The sequence below is a fragment of the Lissotriton helveticus genome, chromosome 4_1, assembly GCF_964261635.1.
Source record: "Lissotriton helveticus chromosome 4_1, aLisHel1.1, whole genome shotgun sequence".
Classification (NCBI taxonomy): domain Eukaryota; kingdom Metazoa; phylum Chordata; class Amphibia; order Caudata; family Salamandridae; genus Lissotriton; species Lissotriton helveticus.
Window position 1 is genome coordinate 802,639,838 of NC_136063.1, and position 13,488 is coordinate 802,653,325.

At 46.2% G+C, this 13,488-nt stretch overlaps 1 protein-coding gene across 2 annotated transcripts in view; it reads right to left on the minus strand.

The window, feature by feature from the left end:
* The window catches only part of YES1 (YES proto-oncogene 1, Src family tyrosine kinase), a 307,066-nt gene that overhangs the window by 54,598 nt on the left and 238,980 nt on the right, over positions 1 to 13,488 (minus strand). For both annotated transcript variants that reach the window (XM_078687455.1, XM_078687456.1), the window contains exons 7-8: positions 13,297 to 13,452; positions 12,950 to 13,129 (exon numbers count right to left, since the gene is read on the minus strand). In XM_078687455.1, the coding sequence (XP_078543581.1) occupies positions 12,950 to 13,129; positions 13,297 to 13,452 (336 nt within the window). The remainder of the gene's footprint in view (positions 1 to 12,949; positions 13,130 to 13,296; positions 13,453 to 13,488) is intronic.

The window sequence follows — 13,488 nt, forward strand, 5'->3', positions numbered from 1 at the left end:
TTGTTCCGACTGTCTGCTTAAGATGTCTGCTATCTGGTTTTGAACTCCTGGTAGGTGTTCGGCTAACAGATAGATGTTTTGAGGAATGGCCCATCTCCAAATTTCCTGCGCTAGTCTGGATAATTGGAGAGAGTGCGTCCCCCCCTGTTTTTGAATATAATACATTGCTGTCATGTTGTCTGTTCTGATCAGGACTGCTTTGTGGATAACATGTATTTGAAAGGCTTTCAATGCTAGAAACACTGCCAGTAGTTCTAGGTAGTTGATGTGTAGTGTTCTTTCCTGCACACTCCACCTTCCTTGTACTGTGTACTTGTCCATATGTGCTCCCCATCCGGTGAGCGATGCGTCTGCTGTTATTGTCACCTGTGGAATTGGCTCTAGGAACGACCGCCCCTTGGTAATGTTTGTTCTGTTCCACCACTTCAGAGAGCGGTGTGTGCGGTCGTCTACCAACACCAGATCCGTAATCTGCCCTTGAGCCTGATTCCACTGTGTCGCTAAGCATTCTTGTAGCGGACGCATTTGTAGTTTTGCATATGGTATTAGCAGTATGCAGGATGACATCATGCCTAATAGCTGCATGAACACTCTTGCTGTTAGTGAGTGTTGTGGCTGAAATCTCTGAATGATTGTAAGCATTGCTTGGACCCTGACTGGGTTGGGGTACACTTTGGCTTTTTCTGTGTCTATAGTAGCCCCCAGATATTGTTGAACCTTGTTTGGTTGTAGGTGTGACTTTGTGTAGTTCACCGTGAACCCTAGCTGGTGTAGTAGCTGAATTGTCTTTTGTGTGTGTTGCAGACACTCCTCTTGCGACCTGGCTTTTATTAGCCAGTCGTCCAAGTATGGGAAGACATGAATTTGTTGTCTTCTTAGGTGAGCTGCTACCACTGCCAGGCATTTTGTGAACACCCTTGGTGCCGTCGTGACACCAAATTGAAGGACTTTGAACTGATAATGTTGTCCTTCTACCACAAACCTGAGGTATTTCCTGTGGGCTTTGTGAATAGGGATATGAAAGTAAGCGTCTTTTAGATCCAGTGTAGAAAGAAAGTCCCCTTTCTTCAGTAAAGGAAGTACTTGTTGGAGCGTGACCATGTGGAAATGTTCCGAATTTATGTATGCGTTGAGAGGTCTTAGGTCCAGTATTGGCCTTAGAGACCCGTCCTTTTTGGGGATTAGGAAGTATAGGGAGTATACTCCTGTTCCCTGTTGGTGCTGTGGAACCTTCTCTATGGCATGCTTTTCTAGCAGTGATATTACTTCCTGTTTTAATAGTGTCAGGTGATCTTGTTTCATTGGACGCTGTTTGGGGGGATGTTTGGTGGGGTAGCTGTGAGTTCTAGGCAATAACCATGTTGGATAATTTGTCTTACCCACTTGTCTGATGTGATGTTTTCCCAGACAGGTAGGAACTGTGATAGTCGTCCCCCTACCGGTGTTATATGGTCTGGGGGAAGCTCTATGAAGTCACTGTTTTGGGGTTGGAGAGTTGCGGTTGTTGTTGTTTCCGCGACCTCTACCCTTGTTGTTGTTACCCCTGTATCCACCTCTAGAATTACCTCTGGGTGATGTAGGTGTAAAAGAGGTTTGCTGTTGGTTTGTGCCTGTATTTTTGGATCCTCCTCTATAGGTGGATCTACGAAAGGAACCTCTTTGTGTCGGCTGTTGCAATGCTCCCATTGATTTAGCCGTTTCTGTATCCTTTTTCATCTTTTCTAGGGCCTCATCTGTCCCTGTGCCGAAAAGTGTTTTCCCATCAAAAGGTTGGTTCAGTAACGATGTTTGTACCTCTTGTTTGAACCCTGATACTCTGAGCCATGCATGTCTCCTTAACATGATGCTTGTGTTTGTCGACCTTGCCGCAGTTTCTGCCGCGTCTAGGGCGCACTTTATTGAAGTGTTAGTAATTAACTTCCCTTCTTGTATAAGTTGATCTGCTTTCTTTTGATGTTCTTTAGGGAGATGTTTGATGAGTGTTTCTAACTCATCATAATGCGCTCTGTCATACCTTGCAAGTAGTGCTTGCGTATTAGCTATGCGCCAACTGTTTGCCGCTTGAGATGCTACTCTCTTGCCAGAGGCATCTATTAGTTTGGACTCTTTGTCAGGAGGTGGAGCTTCTCCTGTAGATAAAGAGTTTGCTCTCTTGCGAGCGTTTGTGACCACTAGTGAGTCTAGAGGAATTTGTCCCTTAATGTATATTGGGTCTTTTGGAGCTGCCCTATATTTTTTATCAATTCTTGGGTTCAATACCCTAGCCCTCACTGGGTCTTTGAATATCTCTGATGTATGACTGAGAAGGCCCTTTAGCATTGGTAGTGTTCCTGATGTTCTTTGTGCAGTAGGTAGTGTTTCTAATAAGAAGTCCTGTACTAGAGGTTCTGTATGTAGGTCTACCTTATGAAATGTTGCTGCTCTAGCAATGAGTTGTGCAAACCCAGTATTGTCATCAGGAGGTGAAGGTTTTGAGGGATATGACTCAAGGTCGGTATCATTACCTGATCCCACATTATACTCCTCCCATGGGTCTGCCTCCTCTGGGATTGTGTCCTCATCATCCCCAGGGTGTCCCCCCTCCCCTGTGTCACTCTCTCCATCTGTTGTAGGTGTAGATGGACGTGTGGGAGGGATATCTGGCCTATTGTGAGGAAGAGGTGAAGATGGTGTGTGAGGTTTGGGAGAATGGGGAGGAGTTGTATTCGTCCCCATTGTTCTCTTCTTTGGATGAGCCTTGTCGTCCAAATGTTCATGTTTCCTCTTTTTAGGTAGTTCTGTGGCTACCTTGCCAGTCTTTGGGTCAATAAACAAAGTCTTTTGTTTAGGATCCGTTCCGTGTTCCTGTGTCGGTACCGCAGTTTTCGGTTCCGAAAGGTGTTTTTTCTTTGAACTGTCCATTTGTATTTTCGGTGCCGAAGTTTTGTTCGGATCCGACTTCTTCGGTATCGAAGATGTCCCCGGTGTCGGGGGTGTTTTCGGCGCCGAAGCGTGCTTCGGTGTCGACATGGACTGCTTCGACTTCGAGCTTTCCTTGACATGGTGCTTCGGTGTCAATGTGGTCGGTTTATCGGAACCGGAACCACTATGATGTGGGACCGAGTGTTTCGGTTTCTGTTTCGTTGCCGGGCTCGAAGGCGGGGCGTTGGAAACTTTTTTCGGTTGTCTGACCGGGCTCGAGGGCGGGGTCGACACCGTGCGGGGTCTGTTTTTCGGTAAAGGGACGTCGTCACTCACGGTTTGTTGGACGTCGATTTCCTCGACGTCGGACTCGTCCGCTTCTGACCCCGCCTCGTCGGCCTCTTCTTCTTCCTCTTCTGGGTGCTGGTCCTCGAACAGCTCCGGGATTGCTTGTGACTGCATTCTCGATACCTCGTGTCTTCGGGCTCGACGGTTTCTAATCGTCGATTTTGACGAGAACGCTGCACAGGCCTCACAGTCCCTGGATTCGTGTTCAGGGGACAAGCAGAGGTTGCACACCTCGTGTAGGTCCTTGTGTGGGAACTTAGCACCACACGTTGGACATTTTTTGAATGGAGTCCTTTCCATGGACCCCGGGCTGGACTACGTCGAGTTTCTCGTAGTCGTCGTCCTTCGAACCGCGTCGGTATGGAGTGAAGTCGTGTTCGATAACGATACCGTCGATTTGGAAAGGAATACGCGCCGGTTATAACCTTCTTTGTTGAAGTCGGTCCGGAGCGCTTCGATCCTCATCCGAACCCGATGGCGGAAAAAAACAATCTAAGGATGGAGCCGATGCCCATGCGCACTAACACCGAGAGGAGGAGTCACCTATGACGACAAAGACTTCTCCAGAAGAAAAACAAAGTGCAATCATCCGAGCCCAACACCAGATGGCGATCTATTCATAAATGTACCATCTGCAGCCCATATGCCTCGAACACTATTTTACCTCACAGCTGTCTAACTTAGCACCAGCGCCAACAGTGGTCCTGCTTTCTACTTCGACATGACATGAGTGAAACTGTTCAAAATACTTTGGAAAGCATAAAACGGGAGAATTATATTACTTCACATTTCGTGAATACTATCTTAAATATTTTGACATATTTTCTTCTTTGAGCAGCCTCCTCACATAAGCAGCGTTCAAATCCATGTTTAAATCACAGCCGACAACGCACCCAGAAGAGATGAACGAAGAATTATCATTTTACCACCCAGGGCTCTTATTTTACCTAAAGGACATCAAACATTGGTACCTTTCTTTTATCCAGTATGTTCATACTGAATCTGAGCTCTGAACTTTCATATTCAGCCATACTCTCTTCAGCTCAAATGCAAGAGTTTTTGTAAAACTTCTTGAATTCCACTTCGGCTACTTCTAGAAGTAGGTGCGGGGAAAAGGTATTAAGGTAGCAGCCAGTGAACAATTAGGATTCCACATAAGATTTGTGAGAGCTGAGAGACAGTCACTCACCTGTATGCATAGAAATGTATGAATGTATGTATATGGTATTTCTATAGCGCAAACCTAGCCAAAAGACGGGAGAGTGCTGTACATGTCAAAGACCCGCGTAAAGTCAACTTGTAGAGGAAGCGGAGTTCTGGAAAGTTAATGGAATGTGACGTAGTGTCCTTTGAAGAGGTGAGTCTTCAACTCTATTCTAAATTGGAGCAGTATTAGGGTGGTCCTGGTGGATACAGGGATTTTCTTTCAGATCCTGGGTGAATAGATGGAAAGCACCTGCTGTCTTGTGGTTTCTTTTTTACATTTCTTAGTCTTCAATCTGATGGTGTCCTGGCTGCGCCTGTGCTAAGAACTATCAGAGACGGTGAGCTTGTCTGCAGGATAATGGGGAAGGGGTGCTGTTGTGATGGGTTTGTAAGTGATGCCGCTAGTTTAGAAAATGGTGCGGGCCATCAAGAGAAGCCAGTGGAGTTCCTTAAGAATGGGGGTCATGTGATCATATTTCTTCAGGCCCTGGATGAAACGTGCTGCGGCATGTAGTATGCCTCTAAAAATCATAAAAATTTAACTAGACCTGCAGGTCAAGTAACTTGAATAATCTACTCGACCTAACTGCAATGTACTTGACCTGTAAAGTGGTCCCAAATTGTGTGATCACTGGCAAATATTTAATTTTACAGAGTCACCCTTTTATTCAGTCTCACATTTCTTTTTTTTAGTGCATCTTCAAATATGTAAGTTCAGCATTTTTGCTGGACAAAACAAAACTGTTGTTTGACTAAATAGACTAAATGATTGCTACATGTGTAATATGGATCTAGCCCACATATAAGGTACACATGATCCCGGACTTGCCTCTCAGTTTACAAATAGCATTGCCATCGGGGCAGGAGTATTTGTCAGTTCATGTTTAAACACTCACTTTTCATAAATATATTTGTAAAGCATGATGTGGTAGTGCACTGTCATTTAGTGGCCAAAAACCTTCCCACTACCTTGCAGCTTTACTGATAAAACTATATAGTGTAGTAAGAATCTGTGAAAAGTGGGTTTCAGAAAACATTTATCATTTGCTGATCACCAAGTAAAGTGTTCGGATTTTATTTTCATCCTATTGAAATAGTTTTTTGAGTAAACAAAATGGCTTTCACAACTAACAGGTGAGTAATTTTTCAAAGCCTGCTTCAGCATGGGTGTAGCTGCCGTGAAGGTGATCAGATTAGCCCCTTGGCTGGACAGTATTGCCAGGTAAAGGCACAGGTGTTAATATAAGCTCCTGTACAAAAGGATACGATTTAAAATATGCACCGGTCTGGAATGGGGTCCAATGCACAATAACATATACCCAAATTGTTAAGATGACAAAGAAGCCAAGAAGCATCTGTGTGTAAGGTGTCTTCATAGCAAATACTGAAATATTTAGCCAAAACAAGCAAGTTCTGTCACAGTGCAACTGGAGACTAAACGTCCAAACTTGCATCAAGAGTGGGGAAGATGTGTGCCAGTGAAAGCCTAAACAACAGTTGTATAATAAGTTTTTGTCTTGCTACAATTAACTCAGAGGTAACTGCAGGATCTAGATGCGCAGAAAGACCTACTATTGTGGATGTGTACACTGACGCTGTTCCTGCATCTCTTTCAAGACGTTTGCCATTAACCCGTTTGCTGCTTCGAACGTTCAGCGCCAGTGCTGAACGTTCGAAGAAACGGGTGCGGCCGCGTCGGCCTTTGGACGTGCGCAGCACCAGGGAGGTAGCTCGCGTGACGGCAGACGCAAATGGGTTAATCACAAGTTTATAGCAGGGGTGGCCTCATACTACAGATCATCATTTGACAGCCAGGTCTCTAAGAACATCAAAATAACTTCATTCCAAGTGGAGGCTTATCTGTGGTATGCTGCAACTCCACACACAATGAAGTAGTAACAAGTAATTATTTATTGAGCTATGCAGGGCTGTCGAAGTTGAGGTAGTGCATGGTGACATCTTACACATGATTAAGTATTGCTAGTGTCATGATGGAAAAGTTAGTCGCCATCGACCATTGGTGTTTGTGTATAGGGGTGCGGATGGATTTGCCTTGGAGAGTCCTTAGAATGTGAACCTCTTATGCTGCACTGGATTTGGTAACTTCCAAGCTTTGCAAGGAGCGAGAGATAATCTGAATTACGTGGAAAGGCAGAACTACTGTACTTCATCCAAGCCATTAAATCACCGGGATGTTAACAATAGTACAGAGAGGTAGCAGTAGTTAAACTAAATCGCACATTCCTTATAAATTTCGAGTTAGTATATCACAAATTTTTAATATCCCCATTGAGTACATCAAATGCTACTGACAGCGTCCGACACTGTGCTACTCATGGGGTGTCATGTGTTGTTACCCAAAGATGGGGTACAATCAAATCCAAGTTTACAATGCGAACCTGCAGCACTATAAAACAGTCAATAAAAACAACAGCAATTTTTCTCTTGAATAAATGATCCAAATAATACTCTTCTTCTCGGTTTATATTCAATGACTTAAGTTTTTCAAATGAGTACATACATGCAACAGGCAACAGGTAGTGCAGACTATTTAAGGCTGCAATGAATACAGAACATATGTGTTCAGACAAATGATAATATATTTCAAAATGCACCTTTCAAGAATACAGTGCTCCTCTATGCCAGCCAGGAAAGGAAAATAAAATGCACCAGAATCGGAAGAACACCAAGTGTCTTTGTGTCTCTGAAAAACAAGTGAAGTGCCTATCACCTAGTCAGAAAGCGATGATCATGAGTGCCGATGTCAAGACAAAAATCGGCCAAGCAAGGGCTGCCTTCATTCAGCTAAAGAAGATCTGGTGCCCCAAGGACCCAACGCTGCAAATCAAGATCAGACTATTTCAACCTAATGTAAAATTGGTCCTTCTGATTGGAACAGAAACTTGGAGGACAATAGTGACCAACGCTAGCTAAGTCTAGACCTTCAGCAACACCTGTCTGAGGAAAACACTACAAATCCGCAAGCCAAACACAATTAGCAAGCACCACGGGCAAGCCCGGACCTGGAACCCTCAAGGAAAAACAAAGAGGAAGGCCAAGAAACACCTGGCTCTGAGGCTTCAAAGGATGATTGCCTGGAGAATCATGGTTGACCCACCAGGAGGGGTAGTAGGCATAAGTAAGTTATCTTAGAGGGGTTTGGTGAAAGCAACAAAAAGCTGTTGTGCCTTTCTAAAAGGTTTATTTCTGTTATTTTGGTACATTAGGGCTCGTTTAACATCTAAAGTGTAGAGAGCCTGTTCTGCAACTAAGTCAGGTTGAGGTCAAAACAAACAAACCAGAATTTCAATGGACTAATTGAGTTGTAGCTGTGAGACCACCTTCGGGAGAAATCTGGGGTTGGTGCGGAGGACAACCCTTTACCTCTGTATCTGGAAGAAACATTCTTACAAGGCTAGTGCCTGAACTCACTAACATGCCTGAGTGAAGTGATGGTGACCAAAAAGCTTCCCTCCAAGAGAAAAACTGGAGTGAATAGGAGTAGAGAGGTTCAAACCGAGAGCCAATGAGTCTGTCTATACAATATTGAGGTTCCATATCAGGGCAGGTGGGCCCACGGAGGAATGACTCTTGAGACCCTCCATAAAAGATTTAATAACTGGAATTTTGAAGAGGAAAATGTGTTGACAGTTCTGAAGGTAGGAGGCTATTGCAACTAGGTTTAATCATATGGATGTGAAAGCTAAACCAAAAGTTCGCAAATGTAGCAGGTAGCAGACAAAATGTTGCTATTTGGCTGCTAAGGGGTCAATGTACTTTGAATGACAGCAGTGGATGAATCTCTTCTGCTTGGCAGCATAACAGACATGAGTAGTAGGCCTTTGCGCTTCTTTAAGAATGCACGTGCATTTGGGTGGAAGATTAACAAACCCAAATTCTAGGACTTCAAGAGACAGATGAGAAGATTGAGAGATCTGAGGTCTGGGCGCCTGATTTACCCATGATTCTACGCAAAAAAGTCTGGCCTATTGGGGAGTCTCTCATGCAGAACCACTGAGAGTTCGAGGTGGGTAGGGAACTATGGTTGGAGTGCCCGGTTGGAAGCCACCAGGATGAGGGTGAGAGATGTCTGCAGAAGCCTCTGAACTACAAACAGAGTAGTGGGAGAGGAGGAAAAGCATAGGCCAATATCCCTGACCAACTCATCCACAATGTGTTGCCTCTGGACTGTCGTTGTGGGAACCAGGAGGCAAAGCCTGAGCATTTGGCATTTTCTGCTGTGGTGAAGAGGTATATATCTGGAAGCTGGAGGCACTGGAGAAGGACTTGTTGCTGTGTCTTGCTGAGGTCAGCAAAGTTGCTGTCCACTCCCAGAAGGTACTCCACTAACAGATGTATACTGTGTCGGAGAGCCCATAGTCTAATTGTTTGGGCGAGGTTAGAGAGCTGGGGAGATCTGGTGCCCCCTTGCTTTTGAAGATATTATATGTCTTCCATGTTGTCTCTTTTGATAAGGACCACTTTGACAATCAGGTGGGGAAGGAAAGCTTTCAACACAAGGCAAACAGCTAGTAGTTTCAGGTAGTTGGTGGGGAGACCCTGGTGTGCGAGTTCCCACTGGTCTTGCACAGTCAAATCCCATTGCAATGGTCCTCTGCGGAACTGGGTTGAGAAAAGGAAGACCCTGCAACAGGTTGTTGTTGTGCCCCAATTGCAGAGAGCAATAAGTGTGGATGCTGAACAACACTAGATCATCCCAATGATCATCCGCCTGGGACCACTGGTGCGCTAAGCACTCCTGCAATGGACGCATGTGCAACCAGGCATAGGACACTATGGCAATACAGGAGGTCATCAAGCCGAGGAGGCGCATGACTGTACTGATTGTGAGTTGGTAGCCTGGTTGAAAGAGGGTTTAGCACCCGGAAGGACTGTATTCTGGCAGCATTTGGGTATGCTATGCCAATTTCTGAATTGAGGATTGCCCCCAGATAGAGTTGTATCTGGAGGTGGGATTTTGTAGTGCTGATGGTAAATCCTAGTTGGTGAAGGAGGGTTATTGTGAGCTGAGCGTGTTTGCTGACGTTTTGACGGGTGGCACTCTTTACAAGTCAGTCGTCTAATTAGGGGAAGACATGGACTCTTTGCGCAGGTGAGCAGCCACTACTGCAATACACTTGGTGAACACTCTGGATGCAGTGGTGACCGCGATAAGGAACACCTTGAATTGGTAATGCTTTCTGCTTACTACAAACCTGAGATACTGACGGTGTGGAGGGCTAATGGGCACGTGGAAATAAGCGTCCTTCAGGTCTCTGTAGCAGTGAGATGACATCATGAAGAGTAACCATGCTAAAGTGCTCTCAAATAATGCATTTGTTTAGGGGCCTGAGGTACAGAGTAGGTCGAAGGGAACCGTCTTTTTTGGGAATGAGAAAGTATAGAGTATACTCCCATGCCCTGCTAATGGTGGAGAATGGGTTCTATGGCCACTTTGAGAAAGAGCACTTGGACCTCTTTCCTGAGTAGCTTTTGATGAGCTGGGGAGAGTTTGTGTTTGCGCAGTGGAATGGTGGGAGGCGTGGACGTGAGCTCCAGACAATAACCATTTTGGATAATATCCAACACCTCCTGGTAGGGGGTGACATATTGACAAGTGGGGAAAAACCTTTGAAGTCGCCCTGACAGTTGTTGTATGATTGGGAGGAAGGACAGGGAAGTCAGGGCTTAGTGGTGGTGGCAGCAGCGGCTACTTTAAGGGAGACAGTTTTACCCCTGCCTTTTAAGTTGTTGTCCCTTTGGGATCCTCGAAAATAGCCACTAAGAGAGGACTGTTGGGCGTGTGACCATTGGTACGAGGTGGAAGTCTCAGCAAGCAATCTTTGAACCTCCACAGCTAGACATGCAGCAAAAGGGGCTGCGAGGTGTAGGTATTTGAATGGCACCCATCACTTTAGTCGTTGCTGTGTCCCCCGCCCCCCCCCATCTGGTCAACCTGCAGTCTGAACCGATGTTGCGCATCGAAAGGGTAGGTTGAGCAAATGTTGATGGACTTCCGGCTTGAGGCCGGAGATATGGAGCCAAGCATGCCTGTTTAGGACAACACTGGTGTTGACCTCCCTTGCAGCACTGACCCCAGCATCTAGTGTGCAGCGGATGTTGGTGTTGGAGACCGGCTTTTCCTTAGAGACAATCTCATAACCAATTTTTCTGTGCTCCTCTGGCAGATGTTGGCGGAGTTCCTCTATCTCATCCCATAGGGCATGGTCGTACCTGAAGAGCAGCCCAACAGAACTGGTAATCCTCCAATTATTGGCCAACTGCGCAGCTATCCTCTTACCTGCTCCATCTATTAGTTTACTCTCTTTATCTGGTGGAGGAGTAACACCAGTAGTCAGAGTTAGCCCTTTTGCAGATGGGAGTGACCAGGTGGAAGAGTCAGGTGGAAGCTGGACACAGATGTACAGAGGGTCAGTACGGGAAGCTTTGTATTTTTTGTCCACCCTAGTACTAATGACTATGATTCGGACAGGGTCGTGAAAGATGTCCGAAGTGTGACTGAGCATTCCTTAAAACATGGGGGGTACTGATCAGAGTGGTGGGTGGAGGACAGGGTCTTAAATAGGAAGTCGTCCTCTAAATGATCAGTGTGGAGATCCACCATGTGGAAGGAGGCAGCCCTACCAATAGGTTCATGGTAGGAGGTGGAGTCATTAGGAGGGGAGGGACACGCAGGGTGCAGGTCGGGATCTGTGTCCCTTGGTGGGTCAGTGCCATATGTGTCCCACGGATACCAGTGCAGAGGAGTGTCACAGGTATCACCCCCCTCCCACCCAGTCACCCCAGGTCTGAATGATGTGACTCTAGAGGTGTGTAGGGAACAAGGTTGCCAGGAGAAGTGGGTGGGAAGGGTAAGTGATGTGGAGCAGGATTAGGTGGTGGTGGTGGAAGAGTGACAGGTAAATGACTAGTAGCCTTGTCCACTTTCTTGTACTGCTTCGGTGGAATTGGCATGTCCAAGGCTTCCTTGAAGGTCAGCTGCCATTTTGATGGCTGAGCAGCAGATCCCCGGAGGGTGGGTGAGTAGCCAGCCCATATGGGGATGCATCATGAGGTGTTCCTGTTGGGAGTTGATCACTTCCTGAAGCGTATGGAGAATCGGCTTGACTGACCCTGAACCATGTCCGGACTTGATGGTCAGCGCCGATAGCTTTGGCTCCGACACCAATATGGACGTCGAAGTTGTCGCCTCCAACTGTAGGCTCAGCTACAAGGCAGGAAGGGGCCGGGGCTGAAGCAAGTGGTCACTGTGGTTTCTTCGGCATTGAGCTGGGGAAGGGTGTTGCATCTGAAGATGGTGTTCAGTGCTGACCATGGCCCAGGCAAAGGCAGTTGCGGCCTGGCAGTCTCTCTCTGATGGCTGACTGCGCAGGTGGAAAATATTAGATCTCCAAATCAGGAAGCTGGATCTGTTGTCAGGGGAGAAAGCCTCTTCACCTGCGGCCGACAGCCATGGATGGTGTTCCCCGTCAGTATCCACGGGGCCGAAAAGGTGTTGTCTCTGCTCCTATTTGACATCTGGAGATGTTTGGCTCGATGGTCACGGAGTATTTTCTTCGAACAGAAGGAGTGGCAGGCATTGCAAGCTATGTTGTCGTGCTCAGAAGACAGACACAAATTATAGACCTGAAGGTGTTTGGTCTGAGGATATTTTGCATGGCAGCGAGGACACTTGCTCCATCACCATGACGACATGGTGGTGGTGGTGGGCACAGTTCGAGATGGAGGGGGCGGGGGCACGGTTCGAGATTGATGGAGGTCCCGAACCGTGAAAGCCCATGTGGGCTTGAGGTCAACAGAGAGCCCCCTGGCCAAAGCATGAGTCGTTGAATAGAAACTAAGGAAAAAGGGGAACACGATCAAGACAATACCGAAGGGGGAAGGAACCCATTTAAACCAAATCAGTGCACCACAATGGTGTCTAAACAAAGATTGGGAGCACACGTCTGAACCAGATGGTGGAAAGAAAACATTCTACCAATGAAGCCGGTGATCTTGAGCATTACCAGCAAGAAGAAGAGTCACAGTACCTCGTGACTCGAAAGACTTCTTTGAAGAAAAACAACTTGCACACATCTGGGCCCAACCCTAGACGGCAGGAGTATCTGCAGTCACACATGCCTTGAACATATATTATCGAGAGAGAGAGAGAGACTCGCAAAAAGACTTCCCACAGAATTGATGATAAAGAATCACTATCTCTGGGCAACACAGAAAAACCTGCCAGAACAGGAATTGGGACTGCCAATCAAAGATAAGTGGCCTAATTTCAGAAGAGACACAACTAGCCAACAGCTTTGCATAAGGAATATGATTATTTGCAACATTAACCATGTTCCTGGAGCTCCAGGTTGCCTAGAAAGTACAATTAGCTGAAATGAACAGTAGAGAAATCCTTATTAGGTGTAAATGAGTTTGATGCCCTGCTACATTAAAAACACTGCTGCTTTACACAGACGCCATTGTAACAGACCTTTTGCCATAAATTCAGTCACAATGTAGATTGGCTCTTCTGACACCACGGCATAGAGTGGAACCAGCTTGTCGTGCCTTAGTTTCTTCATTATCTGGGCTTCCTGCAAAAAGGCTTCTGGCATCATTGTTCCGGGCTTAAGGGTTTTGATTGCTACCTTTGTGGTACCATTCCAAGTTCCTAGGTAAGAAAGTAGATTATCCTACATTAGATTTCCTTTGAATCGTTTTTCAACACTGAAACACATAGGTAGGTTCGGTCAGTAACAGTGGCACCTGCTGTGGTCATATGATCGCAACAACAAATGACACTGAACCCTAGGCAACAGCACATGATTACAAACTCACCCATCCACACTTCTCCAAAGCAGCCTTGACCAAGCTTCAACTCTAGCCGTAAAGACTCCCGTGGGATTTCCCAGGCATCCTTGGACAGGCCTTGGGTCTGCGGTTTCACAGTGGGACACACAGTCGTTAACCGATGGCACAAACCGTCAGCATGATCTAAAAGATTAAAAAAACATAAGTACATACTGTGAG